The sequence below is a fragment of the Rhinopithecus bieti genome, unplaced genomic scaffold, assembly GCF_001698545.2.
Source record: "Rhinopithecus bieti isolate Rb0 unplaced genomic scaffold, ASM169854v2 scaffold_3878, whole genome shotgun sequence".
Lineage (NCBI taxonomy): Eukaryota > Metazoa > Chordata > Mammalia > Primates > Cercopithecidae > Rhinopithecus > Rhinopithecus bieti.
The window spans coordinates 4,984,038-5,004,344 of NW_016805059.1; the positions used below are offsets into that span (position 1 = coordinate 4,984,038).

At 37.3% G+C, this 20,307-nt stretch overlaps 1 protein-coding gene across 11 annotated transcripts in view; it reads right to left on the bottom strand.

Annotated features, from left to right (window-relative positions):
* Window positions 1-325: 325 nt before the first annotated feature.
* The window catches only part of TRIM2 (tripartite motif containing 2), a 196,719-nt gene continuing 176,737 nt past the window's right edge, over window positions 326-20,307 (bottom strand). For 9 of the 11 annotated variants that reach the window (XM_017871102.1, XM_017871096.1, XM_017871097.1 and 6 more), the window contains 4 exons: window positions 18,069-18,249; window positions 16,754-16,824; window positions 11,657-11,797; window positions 326-4,825 (listed from right to left, as the gene is read on the bottom strand). In XM_017871102.1, coding sequence (XP_017726591.1) covers window positions 4,673-4,825; window positions 11,657-11,797; window positions 16,754-16,824; window positions 18,069-18,249 — 546 coding nt within the window. In that variant the 3' untranslated portion in view covers window positions 326-4,672. The remainder of the gene's footprint in view (window positions 4,826-11,656; window positions 11,798-16,753; window positions 16,825-18,068; window positions 18,250-20,307) is intronic. The other 2 variants (XM_017871098.1, XM_017871095.1) reach the window with 1 other exon arrangement.

A 20,307-nucleotide genomic window follows, 5' to 3' on the forward strand; every position in this document is an offset into this window, starting at 1 on the left:
CAAAAAAAAAAAAAAAAAAAAAAAAAAAAGTAGTCAGGCTTTTCTATATCTATAACTTTCTAAATGTACATGTTCTACATATGCATCAGGATTTTCCAAATTCCTACTTAAGATACATCCTAAATACTAATGGACTATTAATGTCATAGCCAGCAAAAATTTTCTTCAGTTTTTCCTCACTAGTATAAATAGTCTGATTGCAGTATTGCTATCTTCTACAGATTCCAGGACGTTCTTCAGTTTCCCTTCAGGTAGAGAATATATTAAATAAATATTCACTTTGCAAATGGAGAAATATTAAATAAATAAATATTCACTCTGCAAATGGAGAAAACAAGCTTTATTATAATGATTTGAGATTTTGTGCATGGTAAAGAGATACACATGAATCTTGTTTCTCCTATGTTTCAAGACAGAATTAATTGAAAGTTTCACTGTAGACTAAAGCATCCAAAATACTGTGGTACGTATGTAGCTACGAACATACAAACACTTTGATGCACAGCGTTCATTCTTTTCTTTAAATAGGCAGTCAACATTTGGATTCATAAAAGAACAAATGATGAGAATATATCAGTATCAATGTTAGAGAGTGCAAGACTTAGTGTTCTATACACAAAACATATGAAACAGACCTATAAAGATGGAATGTACAAAATCTAAAAAGAAAACAAAGCAAAAAAAAAAACCCTTCATATTCATACATAGGCTTGAAAGTCTATAGAATTGAGAATGATATAAAGAATTCTATTACAAGAATACACTCCATTGATGACAGAACATTCCCATGTCATAAAGCAAAAGCATTGAGTTTAAGGCTGTGTTGCTTTCAAAAGTTAATGGAAGTGCTGTACATTCATTGGAACAACATAGCCAATTTATTAATCTATTCTAGAATATTAATAGCTTTCATACATTCTCCACAAACAGACCACACAATCACTGCCACACAATTCATCTTTAGAAAGTTTTTAAGATAGCATCATGATTTGTAGCTTACTGTCATTGAAAACAAAACAAATAATTCTTTATTTATACCAAACAAATCTTTGATGGGCACTTAGTTTCCTTTATGGCAATACTAGATTTCTAGTTATCAAAAATATTAAAGTAATTATAAAGTTTAAAACCCTGCAACATTTACAGAAACCAACAGTATTACCACTTTTGCTTTTAAGCTAAATTAGATAATGTTTGCATGAAATAGCTTTAATTTTATCCTACCTGGAGATGTCTTGTTTTAAATTATTAAATTATCAAACTAAAATACTCCTCCCTTTTCAGAAGCTAGTGAATAGAGAGGATACTATAGAGTTTACAAAAAGATTTTTCCCATTTGAAGTAATCTGCAGATTACCTAATGTTTATTTACTACTTCCTCGAATTAACTAAGTAGGTATTACCAAAGCATTTCTGTTAACCCTTCAGTGCTAAGGATTCATAGATACTTGCAGTGTACTGCTATTCCAGTTAACTCCGTGTTAGGACATACCCTGTATATTTAGTAGTGGAAGCAAGTGTGTTCTAGCTGCATGGATCTGGAGTATTTATTTGCCTCAAATCTAGTCACAGTAAATTAAAATAAGGAAACTTAGGGACTTGTTTAGTTCTGGAGACTAAAGTTTGATCAAAATACTAAGTACCATTAAAAAAATGGCAAACAGTCATAAAGGACTTGTAGTCATGTATTTCTGGATGGTCAAGTGACTCTCTGCCTCCCCATGTCCAGCAAGGGGGGGTGGGGGGTCTGTACTGGGAGGAAATACATCGTCACTGACCTTGAAATCCCAACTGGCAATATTTTGCCTTACGTGCCCAGGGGAAATTTGAATGAGTAATTTTTCAGTGCTACTTATCATGAATGTATGACAGGTTCTATACACTTGACAAAGAGAAATCAAACAATAATGGTAGCCCAGAAAAAAGCCACTTATTTTAATATCCTTCTCAGTTTACCAGAAACCACTTTCCATAGAATGTGACAAAATTTCACTTAAATTTTGTCTACTTGTATCATATCAGCAGCACTTTCCCCCAAAAATATGCTTACCAAGAAATACAGTAAATGCACATATGTATCCAAGTGTGAAATGTTATCTATACTTTAATATATATAACCACATATTTTTTGGAAAAAATATAGTGTTTCCTGGAGTGCCCATAGCATGTGTTTTAGCAACACATAGTGGAGCAGGTCTGAATCAAATTATTCTTTCATTCCAGTTTGTGCCAATATTGACATATAAAAAAAATTAGCTTTGTAGTCAGTCTACTATTAAGATATCCAGCCTGATAGGATATGATACGATGGCTAGTTAGATTGTAAGTTAATTTCTAAGTTCACAAATATAATTTAAATGTCGTGTAAAAAACCTCTTTAAATTAACTAGTTTTAAGACCAACAGCCTGGGACAGAAAGAATCTAAATAGAAAGCCATTTTTTACTTGTGAAAATAAACTAAAATTAATGTAACCAATTTAAAAAGTTTATTTTAAACAATCTAGACAAGAGTCTAGCCTGTCTTTTGTGAAAATGTTAGTACACGGCAAAATGAAATTCCCACCCCAGAATGTCAGCTCTGAGGGGCAGAGATTTTACCTATTTTGTCCATCACTGTATTTCCAGCGCCTAAAAGAGTACTTGGTACCTTGTAGGTACTCAGTAAATATGAATGTTTAAATTCAAAGATGTATCTCACTGATGTTAGGAAACAGTGTCTTCATTTAACATTCTAAATGTTAAATGAATTTTATAGCTTTATCACAGACAGGCTCAAATATTTTTTAAAACTCTACCTAACAAAAAAAAATATTAAACCTAAATGTAAATCTTCCTGGAAAAACCTTTTTTCAGAGGCTGATTTGGGCATAATAAATTTAATAGGCAATTTGAAGTAGCTAGATTTCCCTTCTAAATTTTAAGAAGTCCTATATAGAGAATGACTGAATTATAAATTAATAAGCAATAAACATCACATTCATATAATTATACATAGGGGAAACGTTTTCTTATAGTACAGTTCTAAGGTGCTTTCAGTGAAGAAGACCCCAAGTCACCATCAAAAATGTCAAACATGACATCCTATTTGGTAGAACTGAGTAGAAAATTAAACAGTGGAAATAGACCACAGCTTGTTTTACAGTACCAATGACAGATGCACGATTGACTAAATTGTTCTTAACATTTCTCAAAATGCATTTATATTTAAATTAAATGTAACTCAAGTTCAACTTTTCTTTTGACCTGTTGGGTTTTTTTTTCTTTTTTTCTTTTTTTTTGAAAGCACAGAAGGCCATTTTCTGACTAAAAGTCAGCCACCACCATCATTCCTGGAAAAATGGCAAAAATTAAATCTGCTTTAGGGCTTGCTCCACTAGGACGGCTTTAAACTGCTTAGTAAAGGAATGTGCTGAAGAATGGCTGGACGAAGCTTCTGTCTTTCAGAGTGCTGCCTATTTCAATACACCAAAGATTCAGCTATATATATGTGTGTGTATATATATATATATATATAATACATTCTATCTTACCCTAATCATGTATACATAGTCCCTTGACACCTCTACTATTCATTAAACAATGATAAATAACCATAACATGCCCTTATCTGTAATGCTTTCAAGATAACACAACTTTGGTAACACTTGCTTTCTAAGGGGAAATCATTTATCAATCACATGCCTTTGGTTGACACCATCAGTCCTCCAAAGGGCTACTTATGGCTCTCTGTCCTAGGATACTGGTGTCCTACTACATGTGCTGACATTTGCAGGAGGTAAAGCTTTCGCTTTCATGAAGTGGAAGAGGAGAGACACATGTGAAAACATGGTACATAAAACATGACTAACTTTTTTTGATTACATTCCAGTGCAATGATCTGGAGTTAACAGGGCAGTTTGTTTCCCAAAAGGTAGCATTACTTTTGTAATATGCTTTTCAAAGCATTAGAAATTTCAGGTTTCCCTGAAGATGTACTTTGTTTTCTGATACAAGGTGAGCCAAAAAGAGGTGGTGAAAAGAACACACAAAAAAGGATCTTTGTCTAACCCAGAAAGGTTGAGAAATTTGCACTGATTCTTAAGTACTGAACTCCAGAGGCCTGCTAATCAGAGCTGGGATCATTTTGCAAGACAGCCTTTCTTTTTCTAAAGTAATTTGTATGTAGTTGCTGATAACCAAAAAAATGTCACAAGAGTAATACCTACTGTAAAAGTGAGGTTAGAAGATTCCCTGGGTCTTGTGACCTAGGTTAAATGAAGTATATAACTACAATAGATTTTGTTTTTGTTTTGCTTTTGGAAGTTCTGTGCAAAAGCTACCATTCACAGGATTAACAAATACCTTTACATATGCTAGTTGTTTTTTTTTAAGTGTCTGTTTGATTTGCAAAAGTAGTTTAGCTACATAAATCCTGTCCCTTAAGCCATAGTTCACAGATGTAAAACTGCAGTTTATAGATTCAGTAGAAGAGTTTTTTTTAACCCTAAAGGTGAAATACAGAAATTGGATAAGCAGTTTTTAAGGAAATTGTTACATTCAGAAATAACCTTGGAAAGTTCACCAATGATTCCTTCTGGCATAAAAATCCTAGTCATAATCTGGTCCCACACTGAGAAATCCATTCCAGTTTATAGTGCAAGACCTTGGAAGCGGGTATCCAGCTGCCCACCATTACTGTAAGTATCGATAGACTTTGAAACAGTGATTTCCAGAGTCTGCAACCACAACATGACCATCTGAAGTTAGGGCCAGGCCTTGGGGGCCATAGAGTGGGTCAGCAGATGTGTTAATGTAGGACAAAAATGATCCACTCCCATCAAAAACCTGTAAACAAATAGGAAGTCAGAATGTTATAGGAGAAGTTATAGTAATATGCTGAACATGAGTTAGAAAACTCTTGATGCTAGTGTTTTTCTGTTTCTTGTTTCTTTTTTTCTTCTTTTTTTTTTGACAGGGTCTCACTCTGTCACCCAGGCTGGTGTGCAGTGGTGTGAAGACAGCTTACTATAACCTCTAATTCGTGGGTTCAAGTGATTCTCCTGATTCAGCCTCCCAAAGTGCTAAGATCAGCCTCCCAAAGTGCTAAGTGCTCCCATTATGCCCAGTATATATGCTTTTATATTTAAAACATTAGCATAAGCCAGGTGCAGTGGCTTATACCTGTAATGCCAGCACTTTGGTAGATGAAGTTGGGAGGATCCCTTGAGGCCAGGAGTTTAAGAACAGCCTAAGCAAAATAGCGAGACCCTGTTTAAAAAAAAAAAAAGCAGAAAAAAAAAAGAAAACAAAACAAAAAAAGGACTTAAGTAATCATCTAGCCATCTATGGATATGTCTTTGTTTATGTCACTATCGTCTCTATAATCCTGCTCTCCACTTACCTTGCTTTCTCTCCTCTCCCCATCTATTTCCAGTTGGTGGAGTAGAATATGCCATTGGCTGCTAGCTTTCACTCGTATTCCTATAGTGGTCACAACAAATATTGGGTGGGAAGGGCCCTAGATGGTGCTTAAAAAATGAATGAACCTTATTGTTCATGTTAAATCTTCACTTATTCCCACTTCCAGGCTCACATCTCCTCCCCCCCACCCAATTATAAGGGGAAAAAAATCAGCAACTAGATGATGGAAGAATGTTCCTGAGTCATAACAGCAATGAGACAGTAGAAATTATTTTTTCCTTTTTAGAAAAGAGTGGGTTATAAGAAGTCAATGGTTCAACATGTGAAGTCATCCCCTGGTATCCCAGGAGATTGATACCAAAATCTTCAGATTCTCAAGTCCTTTATATAAAATAGTCTAGTATTTGCACCTAACCTATGCACATCTCCCCATATATTTTAAATAATCTCTAGATTATTTCTAATACTTAGAGCTATGTAAATGCTATATAATGTAAATAATATGATGTATTTTTACAATTCATATTATTTTTAATCACTGTATTTAACAAATTATTTTCCTGAAATTTTGATCTGTATTTGGTTGAATTCACAAATGTGGGATTTGTGGGTACAGGGGATGATCATACATTTGGATGTGAAATCACTTTCTTTTGGTCTGTCAGTTTCTGCTTTGTTATTTTTGTTAAAGTTTTATTTTGAAATAATTATAGATTCATAGGAAGTGGCAAAGATAGTAGAGAAAGGTCCTGGGCACTCTTCACTCAGTTTCCCCCAATGGTCACATCTTCTGTAATTATAGTACCACACAAAACCCAATACATTGACTTTGCGTTGTGTGTGTACAGTTTTACGTCATTTTATCATGTGTGATTTACCACTGCAACCAATATACAGAATTATCCCATCAACATAAAGATCTCCCTCTTGCTACATCTTTATGGTCATACTCACTCCCCTTTCCTCACTTCTCTAATCCTTGCCAACCACTAATCTGTTTTCCTTCTCTATAATTTTGTTATTTTTTTGAGAATGTTACACAAATAGAATCATATAGTATGTAACCTTCTGAAAATGGCTTTTCTTCACTCAGCATCATGCCCTTGTGGTGCATCCGAGTTGTTGAGTGTATCATTAGTCTGTTCCGTTTTAATGCCAAGTCATATTCCATAGTATAGATACACCAGTTTGTTTAGTCATTAACCTATTGAAAGACATCTGGGTTATTTTCAGTTTTGGGCTATTACAAATAAACCTTCTGTGAACAACAATATGCAGGTTTTTGTGTGGATTTAAGTTTTCATTTCTCTGGGACAAACAACCAGGAGTATAATTTATGGGTTGTATGGTAAGTATATGTTTAGTTTTTAAAGAAACTGCCAAACAATTTTCCAGGCTGACTGTAGTTTTGCATTTCTACCAGCAATGCATGAGAGATCTAGTCTCTCTACATGCTCTCCAGTGTTTGGCATTATTAATATTTTTAATTTTAGCTATCCTTATAAGTGTGCAGTAATATCTCACCATGGTCTTAATTTGTACTTCCCTAATGTCTAGTGATATTGCACATCTTTTTATGTAAACATCCTCTTCGGTAAAATTTCTCTTAATGCCTTTTGCTCGTTTTTCTTTTCTTCCTTTTTTTTTGTTTTTTTGTTTTTTTTTTTGAGACGAAATTTCATTCTTGTCAGCCAGGCTGGAGTGCAATGGCATGATCATGGCTCACTGCAACCTCTGCCTTCTGGATTCAAGTGATTCTCCTGCCTCAACCTCCCGAGTAGCTAGGATTACAGGCACACACCACCACACCCAGTTAATTTTTGTATTTTTAGTAGAGATGCAGTTTTGCCATGTTGGCCAGGAAATGGTCTCAAACTCCTGACCTCAGGTGATCCACCTGCCTTGGCATCCCAAATTGCTGGGATTACAGGTGTGAGCCACAGCACCCGGCCACCTTTTGCTCATTATTCTAATTGGATTGTTTGATTATTTTACTAATGAGTCTTGAGAATCTTTACATGCTAGGTATAATTCCTTTGTCAGAAATTCAGTTGGTAAAGGTTTTCTCTCAGTCTGTTGCCTATCTTTTTATCCTCTTAAAGGGATCTTTCACAGAGCAAAAGCTTTTATTTTTTATGAAATCCAATTTGTTAATTGTTTTTCTTTTATGGATTATAGTTTGGGTATTATGTCTAAAAACTCTTCACGGAGCCCTAGGTCCCAAAGATTTTCTCTTAAATTGTTCTAAAAGTTTATTCTCCTCAAACATTATCTTCTAAAAAATGTTATAGTTTTATCTTTTTTTTTTTTTTTTTTGAGACAGAGTCTCGCTCTGTCACCCAAACTGGAGTGCAGTGGCCAGATCTCAGCTCACTGCAAGCTCCGCCTTTCGGGTTCACGCCATTCTCCTGCCTCAGCCTCCCGAGTAGCTGGGACTACAGGCGCCCACCACCGCACCCAGCTAGTTTTTTTTTGTATTTTTAGTAGAGACGGGGGTCTCACCGGGTTAGCCAGGATGGTCTCGATCTCCTGACCTTGTGATCCGCCCATCTCGGCCTCCCAAAGTGCTGGGATTACAGGCTTGAGCCACCGCGCCTGGCCAGTTTTATCTTTTACAGTTAAATCTACAGTCCAATTTGAGTCAACTTTTTGTACAAATTAACGTTCATTTTTTTTCCTCTGTGGTGGTCTTAGTTGTTCCAGTCCCATTTGTTGAAAAGGCCATCATTCCTCATTGAATTGCTTTTGTATCTTTGTCAAAATACAATAGGCTGTACAACTGTGGGAGTGATTTCTAGATTCTCTATTCTGTCCCACTGATGTATGTGTCTATTCCTCCACCATATTACACAGGCTTGATTATGGTAACTATATAGTAAGTCATATAGCTTACCCTATGGGTTAGTAAGGGTAGAGTGATTCCTCTCAATTTATTCTTCTTTTTCAAAATTGTTTTAGCTATTTCCTTTCCCTTGCCATACAAATTTTAAAATAAGATTTATATTTGCAAAAAATCCTGCTGAGATTTTGTGTTAAACCTGTATATTAATTGAAGACAACTGACATCATTGTTGAGTCTTGCAATCTATGAACACAGTTGTTTCTCCATTTACTTAGATCTTCTTTGATTTCTTTTGCCAGCATTTTATAGTTTTCAGCATACAAATATTGAATATGTTTTGTTATTATACCTAAGTATATATTTTTTCAGTGATTCTAAATGGTATTGTATTTTTAATTTTGGTTTTCACTGTTTGTTGCTAGTTTATAAAAGCATAATTGATGTTTTTGGTTTTTCTTAAGAGACAGGGTCTTGCTCTGTCACCCAGGCTGTAGTGCAGTAGCACAATCACAGCTCACTGCAGTCTCCAACTCCCAGACTTAAGGAATCCTTCTGCCTCAGCCTCCTGAGTAGCTGAGCCTATAGACATATGCCACTATGTCTGGCTAATCTTTGTATTATTTTTGTAGAGATAGGGGCTTCCTGTGTTGCCCAGGCTAGTCTCAAGCTCCTGGCCTCAAGCAATCCTCCCACCTTGGCCTCCCAAAGTGCTGGCGTTACATGCATGAGCCACCATGCCCGACCATAATTGATTTTTGTATGTTGATCTTGTATTCTGCAATCTTGCTGAAGTCACCTATTGTAGGAACTTTTTTTGTAGATTATTTGGGATTTTCTATGTAAACATCATGTTATCTGCAAACAGTGAGAGTGGTTAATTTATTCCATTGTAATTTGTAAGCTTTTTATTTCCTTTCTACCTTTTGTGCTGGCTAGAACTTCTAGTATTATATCGAACAAGAATGGTGAGACATCCTTGCAGACATCCTTGCTCTACAGGGAATGCATGCAGTCTTTTACTATGAAGTATGGTGTTAGCTATAGGTTTTCATAGATGTTGTTTATCAAGTTGAGAGTCTTTCTTCTTAGTTTTTCTGAGAGTTTTATCATGAATGGGTATTAAATTTTGTTAAATGATTTTCAGTGTCAATTGATATGATCATTTAGTTTTCTTCTTTAGAATTTTAACATGATGGATTATTACATTGACTGATTTTCTTTATTTTTATTTTTTAAAGGGCAGTCTCCCAAGCCAGAGTAGGTCAGAGACTCCCTGATTTTCTAGTACTAAACCAGTCTTGCATTCCTGGAATAAACTCCACTTGGTCATGGAGCGATTTTTACATATTGCTGAATTATATTTGTTAATATATCTTTATGAATTTTTACACACAGGAGAAATATTGGTCTGTAGTTTTCCTTTTTGTACTGACTTTGGTAACAGGGCTTCAAAAGCTGATTGGAAAATGAGTTGGGAAGTATTCTCTTATCTTCTATTTTCTGGAAGAAATTATATACAATTGTTACTAAATTCTTTAAACATCTGGTAGAATTCCATGGTGAAATCATCTCAGTCTAGAGATTTCTTTTGGGTGTTTTAAAATTATGAATTAACTTTTCTTAATAGGTTATAGGGTTATACAAATTATTTCATACTGAAGTTGTGGAGTTGGTATTTTTTGAGAAGTTGTCTATTTCATCTAAGTTGTCAAACTTATGTATGCAGAGTTGTTCACAGAATGCCCTTATTATCCTTTTGATGTCTACAGGACATGTATTAACATTAGTATTTTGTGTCTTTTATTTCCTTTGTCAGTCTTGCTAGAGTTTTGCTGGTTTATTTTTTCTTTTTTCTTTTTTTTTTTTTTTTTTGAGACGGAGTCTCGCTCTGTCACCCAGGCTGGAGTGCAGTGGCCGGATCTCAGCTCACTGCAAGCTCCGCCTCCCGGGTTTACGCCATTCTCCTGCCTCAGCCTCCCGAGTAGCTGGGACTACAGGCGCCCGCCACCACACCTGGCTATTTTTTTGTATTTTTTAGTGGAGACGGGGTTTCACCGTGTTAGCCAGGATGGTCTCGATCTCCTGACCTCGTGATCCGCCCGTCTCGGCCTCCCAAAGTGCTGGGATTACAGGCTTGAGCCACCGCGCCCGGCCTGGTTTATTTTTTCAAAGAGCCAGTTCGCTATTTCATGGATTTTCCCTATTGCTTTTCTTTTTTGAATTTCATTTTTTTTTTTTTTTAATTTTTTGAGACAGAGTCTCCTTCTGTTGCCCAGGCTGGAGTGCAATGATGCAATCTTGGCTCACTGAAGCCTCTGCCTCCTGGGTTCAAGTGATTCTCCTGCTTCGGCCTCCTGAGTAGCTGGGGTTGCAGGCGCCTACCACCACACTCGACAAATTTTTTGTATTTTTAGTAGAGTCAGGATTCCACCATGTTGGCCAGGCTTGTCGCAAACTCCTGACCTCAAGTGATCTGCCTGCCTCGGCCTCACAAAGTGCTGGGATTAAAGGCGTGAGCCACAGCGCCCGGCCTTTCATTTTGGCCTTGCTTCCTTCTGCTTGTTTGGGATTTGCTCTTTTCTTTCTAGCTTCTTGAGGTGGCAGCTTAGATCACTGATTTAAAATGTTTCCTCTTTTCTAATAGAAGTATTTAGCATATTAATTTCCCTCTCAGCATTGTTTTTGCTAAATTCCACAAATTTTGGTATGTTCTATTTGCATTTTCATTCAGTTCAATAAAGTTTACAATTTTCCTTGAGACTTCCTCTTTGACTCATGTGTCATTTAGCACAATAGTGTTTTTAAATTCATAAAACAAAACACATGGATTGTAAAAAATCATATTAAAATATAGCTATTGAAATATTACTAAATTATGATAGAGCAATATGGGTGTGCTTCTAAAAATTAGCACATTAAATAATAAGAAATAGTAATGGGTCTAATAATTACTGTAATTTTGAAGTAGTGATGAGAATAAGTGACAATTCAAGATTTTTGCAACTGATATGATATGAAAATTTCTGTGATTTTTCTTGGTGACAAAGTCATAGGCATTACTAAAATTACTATGATTGTTGCTTATATTCATGATTAAGGGAAATGATAATTTTCAGCCAGAGGTTCATAAAATAATAATGTAATATTTTTGTTCAATGGCCCCCTTGAATTCTATCTTCAGACCCTTTGCGGGGTCTGTGGGGTCCAGGTTAAAACCCCGATTTAGAGGGTTTCACTCTGGTAACATTTTTTCTACTCCATCTTGCTGAGTTTGGTCCTTCTGGTGAGAGTATCTATGGTCCTATGTCCTAACCAAAGGAAAAGAGAAGACATTCCAGTTTGGGGGACAGCAAATTCTTCACTTTTAACAAATGCCAAACACTCTAACCATATACATTATCACGTTGATCTACCTGGATCCTGCTGTTTCCCCAGTCGGCCACAATGATGTTTCCATTTGAATCCACTGCTACACCTGTTGGAGCATTAAACTGACCATTTCCTTCTCCATTTGAGCCAAACTTCAACATGAATTCTCCTTCCTGATTAAACACCTGTATGAAATATTTTTAAATTATTTTGTTTTACATAGAAATACTTGAATCAACATTATGGATTAAAAAATATCTGTTTGAGCAGGTTATTTATAACAAGACCTATGATTTAAGACATTCTAAAAAAAGGAAATAAAATCTACAAGATAGACTGCATATCATTGTGTTTCCCCAAATTACTGTATAAATCTGATTTATCGTTTGTTAAATGATCACTTTTTTTGGCTTATATCTGGTTATTAAATCCTTATGTGAAAGATACCTTTATTGTAAATTATAAAATACTATACAAGTTAGTATGATTGGCCGGGCGCGGTGGCTCACGCCTGTAATCCCAGCACTTTGAGGCCGAGGCGGGCGGATCACAAGGTCAGGAGATCGAGACCATGGTGAAACCCCGTCTCTACTAAAAATACAAAAAATTAGCCGGGCGCGGTGGCGGGCGCCTGTAGTCCCAGCTACTCAGGAGGCTGAGGCAGGAGAATGGCGTGAACCCGGGAGGTGGAGCTTGCAGTGAGCAGAGATCGCGCCAATGCACTCCAGCCTGGGAGACAGAGCGAGATTCCGCCTCAAAAAAAAAAAAAGTTAGTATGAGTAAGAAGCGCTATAATTTTCAATAATATTATTCTTCCCACCTTTAAAGAAATTGCTAAATTTCAAGAATGGGCATTGTAGTTATATTTCTAACAGGATGGATGACCATTAAAAGTTGGATCAGAGGGTAGGAGTTTTTTGTTATGCCAGATGCTCAGAATTTATTATCATTTTACGACATCAACATAACTAGAAAGAGTAGGCTGGACTTCATACTTAGAATGGGAGAAATTCATTGCATGTATGTGTGCACATGTGTGGTAGCAGCAGGTGAGAAATAAGAAAAGGGCTTTTTTATTTATCCTCAGAAGATATTTTAGTTCGAGAGTTTATATGATCCTAAGGGTTTGATGAATAGAAAAGTAGTTTCTATTACTCTGTTTTCTATTACTCTTTTATCTCTCAGTAGAGAAAAGGGAAGCTATTAGAAGAAGGGAGCTCAACAGAACTCCAAATTCTCTAAGATCTGATATGGCCAAGCAGTGGAGTGCTGTGGTTAATTACATATTCTTACTAATAAAGTGCTACTAAATGTGTATCAATACAGATCACTGATTTTGAAAAAAAGTTAATGTTTAATGATAACACTATAGTAAGCATAATTGTATCTTGATGATACCTAATGGTTTTGAAATGTCTCCAGGACATTTTTTTTTTTTTTTTTTTTTTTTTGAGACGGAGTCTTGCTCTGTCGCCCGGGGTTGGAGTGCAGTGGCCGGATCTCAGCTCACTGCAAGCTCCGCCTTCCGGGTTTACGCCATTCTCCTGCCTCAGCCTCCCAAGTAGCTGGGACTACAGGCGCCCGCCACCTCGCCCGGCTAGTTTTTTGTATTTTTAGTAGAGACGGGGTTTCACTGTGTTAGCCAGGATGGTCTCGATCTCCTGACCTCGTGATCCGCCCGTCTCAGCCTCCCAAAGTGCTGGGATTACAGGCTTGAGCCACCGCGCCCGGCTTCCAGGACATTATTTTTAACTTCCATTGTCATGATGCCTAGATGCCTAGAAATATTCATTAACAAGTCAGAAAGTATTATGTACAAGGCACTTGGAGAGTAAGGTTTCCTCAAATGTAGAACTGAAAGAGTTCACTATATTTGAGTGTAGATCTTCATTTGGGGATGATCTCAAGACTTTTTAGAGTCACCTGTTGTCATCTCTGATTACAAAAGATCAAAATGACCATTACTTTTAGGCAAGTACCTTGTGAAAGTAGGACACTTCCATCTCTACAGGCAAAACTCACATTACGATAAAAAAGAAAGAGTCATGGCTACTTCCTGAATTAATTACATACTTGCCAAGAAAGCAAGCAACCTCTGTGGTTCTTTAGAAAGGACCAAGGCAAGAACAACCAGCTTTTACTAAGATGCCATGTTTAAATTTTTTTTCTGACTCTTTTTGTCTCCTTTTACATAACACATTCTAGTTTTAAAGACCAATGGGAACATGTTTATGGTGGACACAATTTATTATTCTCTATTTTTTCACTTATTAAGTCCTACAAATAATCTTTTTATCTTTCTTTTCTTTTCTTTTTTTTTTTTTTTTTTTGAGATGGAGTCTCATTCTGTCACTCAGGCTGGAATGCAGTGGCGCAATCTTGGCTCACCACAACCTCCACTTCCCGGGTCAAGCAATTCTCCTGCCTCAACCTCCTGAGTAGCTGGGATTACAGGCACCTGCCACCATGCCCGGCTAATTTTTGTATTTTTAGTAGAGACAAGGTTTCACCCTGTTGGCCAGACTGGTCTCGAACTCCTGACCTCAGGTGAGCTGTCCGCCTTGGCGTCCCAAAGGGCTGGGATTACAGGCGTGAGCTACTGTGCCCGGCCTTATTTATCTGAGTCAATACGTTTTCCTGGACATAATCCAAATGACTCAAGTGGTTTTGCTTCATTTTGGGATAAGAAGGATGCCAAATCTAGTCTTACTTGTTTTGTGATGAAAAGAAAATATATTCTACAGATACCTAAGGCACTAACTAGACCCCTTGTTAGCACTGACCTATAGGTATGTTTTTTATACTTATCCACAGAGAAGTGACCTGAATTCAGAACTGTTTCTAACTGCCCAGCATTACATGGGAAAGAAAAACCCAAGTATTCCATAAAACTTATTTGGCAATAGTTGTCAAAAAGAAGAGAAACAGCAACAACGAAAGGTTATGGTTTTTTAAACAAGAAGAAAATTGAGTTTAAATAAATAGCTAAAATAATCTATTTCTACCATACTGAAAACTTGAAGGGTTTTCAGAATCTTAAGAATTATGAATGTTTCGTATTTTCTATTTTTCCCGATTAAAATGCCATTTAATTACTTAAAATTATTCACATGAAAATTAAGAGGCAGAAGTATGAGCTTAAATAGTTTTTTTTTACAGCTTTGCTTTTACAATACATATTTAAAGCAATTTTTTTTTTAAAATCACCTTGATGATAGCCCTTTCCTGATTTCAAAATTCTGCTCATGTCAAATACCAACTCTGCTTGGAAGTCTCCCCTGATAATCTTAATTAAGGAAATCTTCTCTTTTCTTTTGGAAAGTTAGGAAACTTTATATGTGCCTATTTTATGAAACTATTTAGTGCTACCTGCCTTGCATCTCAGTTACTTATATATGTTTTAATTCTTTCTACAGTGTCAGCCAGGACTGGTGAATAGGAGCCGTCCCACATACCAATGCCAGTTGATTCTTAAGAGGTTACCTGGAGCACAGGACAGGAAAGGCTCTGAGATCACAGTTCTGCTTAGTAGGAAAGACCAACTTGATTAATTATGACTGTCTTTCAGTTGGGAGTGGGCAAAACCTATGCAAGCATTTGCTGGCCTTTGTACTGTTAGGATCTCACATGGGTTTTCTTCTTGCTGAATGCCCTGTAGTTATATGAATGATTCCTCTACAAAGTAAGTGAGAGTAGGAAGTATGAAAACAACCTGTGTTATCTTTTGACAGTTGTGCTCATTCTCCAGGATGGTTATAACCCCCCGCGGAGGCAGTCCCCAGCCCGGTTCCTGCTGCCTCTTTGCTCTCTACTTCTGTCCTTCTTTGGCTATCAACTTTTTCCACTATCCTATTCCTTTTACCAAGACACTTCCTATGGACAGTAGTGTCGGCAGGGAATGCAGATTATCTGCATTTGAGTATAGCGGGGACCTATGCCACTATGTGAGCATCTCTGCAGAGAATATGGCAGGGAGCAGTTTCAGAAAAAAGCAATAGTGGGCACCTTGTTCCCTTATTCTGACCCCATTTCTGCAGCCCACTGTGCGCTACTGTCTGCACAGGGACTTGGCACCTATCAACAAGGTCCAAGCCCTCTCCATTTACTCAGGTTAAAGGCTTTCCAGGATGCGGAAAGGACATCACAGACAGTACCTTTGGGTGTTAAAAATCCTACCCCTTATCTAGCTATCCCAATCATTAGCATTGATAAGTCATTATTTATTTTGGTTGCTCAATCATTGTCTCTAAGTGCAAACTTTACTCACTGGCATCCTCTGCTGTTTCCTTATTATTTTTCCTTTAAAATGACTCACCTTTTGAAATTTAAATGAATGTATTTAAAAGAAAAACTTTATTATGTCTATAAGTACAAAACAGCATCACTTGATGTAAATAAAAGGTAGCACTAAAATAAATGCATAACTTAAAATAAAAATATCTACAGTGCACTGCCTATGGCCACTGATCATACCTTCAGTGGAATATGCATCACACCTTGAGAAGCTTGATCTAGGATATTACTAAATATTTTCTCATCATTTCAGCAAGTGAGTAATTTGTTTTGAACCATTTTATTATTTCCTGATTTTCTCATAATAAAGTTCAAATCTCTCTCCCCTGGTACCTAGTAAGAAAGATATACTATGGGTCACTGTTTTCTAAAGAACACCAAATGTGTGAAAGCATTCTAAGAAGTATAAAATATATGAATGTATGCTAGGGTTATCCCCCTCCCCATGCCATCTGTTGCTGTAACAGAGCCAAATACCTAATTTTTTAAAACAAAAGATGCAGAAAATTGAAAAGTGATTTTAATTTATTGACTAGCCACAAAATATTAAGCTTCAGAAAGTTCTGCCTCTAAGTTCAATGAATTGCTTTTTAAAATTTAATTTTCAAGTCCTCTTCATTTGCACCAGTTTCAAATTAAGCAACTTATTGCCACCACATTTTGTTCAATTTCCCAACTTTCCAAGGTCTGTAAGTCCAAATTAAAACCGGCATCTTTGAGCAGAAGCAAAGTCTACTCTTTGGTTAACTCCCTTTGGTGCCATATGTAAGTACTGTATTATTTTCTCGCAGACCAATTTCTCCATAAAAGCAGTTAAAAGTTAACAACAACTCATGTGCTTATAGTACCTTGACAGAATGATTATGGAAATCTGTAATAATAATCTCATTATTGCTATTTACAGCTGCAAAATGGGGACCTGCAACAAAGATGGAAAAAAAATACGTGATGACTACAACAAAAGTGATTACATATAGCAGTTACTGTAACAATCACACAATATATTAACTTAGTTATTTAAGAAAGTACAAAGAATCACAGTCTCAGTCTTTGAAAGATCATTCAGCCAGACCTCCAGCTCCAGATAACATGGATCCTATATTATTCTCTGCTTGTGCCAGTCTATTCTGACTCCTTCCCAATCAGGCTGGGAGTTCTAGCAGCGCTAATGAAGTGGGAGGAGCAGTAAGCATCAGAATTCATTCTCCGTGCCACCATCTGAAAGTCAATCTGCCAGCTTCCTTGAGTATCTGTTAGTCATTTTAGAGCCCTCAGCTCCCACTGAGGAAAGACGTGACAACTCAGCATTGGAAAAGGGACTCCAATATGTAATTTTAAAAAACTTGATCAGCTGGGCATGGTGGCACACGCCTATAGTCCTAGCTACTTGGAGGTCTGAGGCAGGAGGATCACTTGAACCCAGGAGGTTTAGGCTGCAGTAAGCTGAGATCATGCCACTGCACTCCAGCCTGGGTGACAGAGCGAGACCCTGTCTCAAAAACAAAACAAAACGAAACAAAAGAACAGAAAACCCACACTATAATTCTGGGTGACATTCAGAACCTTGGCAGAACTGGAGACAAAGCACAAACAAATATTATGCAAATTAATACTAAGTGCCAAAAGCATCCTTTCAAAAAGAAAATTAATAAGCTATTTTCAGCCTCTTCTTGCAGATGCAAAAACCTAAATAAGCTTGTGACTGCAAAGTGCTACACCACAGAAACGTAAAACAGACTGCCCTCCTTAAACCTAGCAAATATTCTAGACTCCTGTTCTCTTACAATAACCTAGAAAGGTGAAAAAAAATTCTCATTCAGTGGCTTTTTAAGCAAAGCTACAGCTAGGCTGAAACGTAGCTATTCCCTTGTTTTTCAAATACTTTTATTTTAAAATTTATACCTTATTTAATATGAATATTTCAAAGCTAGACTTCTGAGTTGTGAACTGCCACCAATAAAAACCACACATGGACTACAGCTCAGCTTACTGCTGGGTGGGTGGTGGTGACTGAGAAGCAACGAACCATGCTTTTACTTAGATTTTATCCCCAGCATCTTTCCCAAAGCCAGCAAACACATTAGGTATGCGGTGTCTTCAACATGCTCCAACATCATGCAAATGTGAGCAGAAGAAACAGAAAAACCGGGGTTTACATATTACCATCGAGTGTACCTGCAAACTGCCTGTCCCCATTTCCTCGGCTACCAAACCTGGTGACTATTTTCCCGTTTGGCTGGAAGATAAACACGCAGCACGCTTTGTTGTCCACAACAATAATGTGCCCATTGCGGTCCACAGAAACTCCTTTCGGTCCCATCAGCTTTCCTGATCCAATTTTTGTCTGTTAGAAACAAGTACAGAAATAGAAGTAGAGTATAGAGTCAAAGTTTAAACCACTCCAGAACATGAAGATAAACACTGTTTTGGTCAACATTTACCTGAAGGTTCAAGCAGGTACACAGCTACTCATACATCACAATGAACTTCTGTCTTGGAAAACTGGCTTTGTCACATCCATTATCTGCTACTGATATCTATAGAAATCCTTGTTCTTTTATTTATTTATTTTTTTGAGACGAAGTCTCATTCTGTTGCCCAAGCTGGAGTGCAGTGGCACAATCTTGGCTCACTGCAACCTCCACCTCCCAGGTTCAAGCAATTCTCCTGCCTCAGTCTCCTGAGCAGCCGGGACTACAGGCGTGCACCACCATGCTCGGCTATTTATTTTTTTGTATTTTTAGTAGAGACAGGGTTTCACTTTGTTGGCCAGGCTGGTCTTGAACTCCTGACCTCGTGATCCACCCACCTCGTCCTTCCAAAGTGCTAGGATTACAGGCATGAGCCCCCATGCCCAGCCCTTAAAATCCTTATTCTTGAAAGAGATCACCACCAAAAATAGTCTAGGATCCCCTAAACTGGGGTCACAGTTCCCTGCTGAAGAGGCAGTGTGGTCTGGTGAAAGATCACTGGATTATGACTCGGAAGACTGATCTACTTCCATTGCTTGACTTAAACACACCTGGAATAGCACAGATGGATTTCATTTCCTCAAACTTCAGATTCCTTATACATTAAAAAATGTCCAAAAAATGACAACTCAACAATCCCCAATGGCATTTTTGGAAGATGTATTAAGTAGAATAAGGTAGGTAAAGGGTTTATTGTAGAGTGTAGCACAGCAGGCAGTCACTGTAGGGAAGCCGTCACTGTCATTGTTATAGATCATAATTAATATCAAAATTGCTCAAGGACTTCATGTCTAAAACACCAAAAGCAATGGCAACAAAAGCCAAAATTGACAAATTGGATCTAATTAAACTTAAGAGCTTCTGCACAGCAAAAGAAACTACCATCAGAGTGAACCGGCAACCTACAGAATGGGAGAAAATTTTTGCAATCTACTCATCTGACAAAGGGCTAATATCCAGAACCTGCAAAGAACTTAAACAAATTTACAAGAAAAAAACAACCCCATCAAAAAGTGGGCAAAGGATATGAACAGACATTTCTCAAAAGAACGACATGCATACAGCCAGCAGACACATGAAAAAATGCTCATCATCACTGGCCATCAGAAGAAATGCAAATTCAAAACCCAGTGAGATACCATCTCACACCATTGAATGCAATCATAAAAAGTCAGGAAACAACAGGTGCTGGAGAGCGATGTGGAGGAAAATAGGGAACACTTTTACATTGTTGGTGGGATTGTAAACATAGTTCAACCGTTATGGAAAACAGTAGGTGATTCTTCAAGGATGTAAAACTAGGCAGTACCATATGGACCCGCCATCCCATTACTTGGGTATATACCCAAAGGATTATAAATCATGCTGCTATAAAACACATGCATACGTATGTTCATTGCAGCACTATTCCCCAAAGCAAATGACTTGGAATCCAATGTCCATCAGTGACAGACTGGATTAAGAAAACGTGGCACATATACACCATGGAATACTATGTAGCCATAAAAAAGATGGTTTGTGTACCTTTGTAGGGGACATGGGATGCAGCTGGAAACCATCATCTCAGCAAACTATAGCACGAACAGAAAACCAAACACCACCATGTTCTTACTATTAGGTGGGAATTGAACATGAGATCACTTGGACTCGGGAAGGGGAACATCAACACACCGGGGCCCTATTCATGGGGAGGGGGGGAGGGGGGAGGGATTAGCATTGGGATTATACCTGATGGTAAATGATGAGTTGATGGGTGGCTGACGAGTTGATGGGTGCCGGCACCACCAACCATGGCACAAGTATCATATGTAAACAAACCTGCATGTTGTGCACATGTACCCTAGAACTTAAAGTATAATAATAAATAAAAAAAAAAAAACTGCCAGGCATCTCGCATTGAACTTTATGAGAATTAAGTTCTCTTTGGGCGG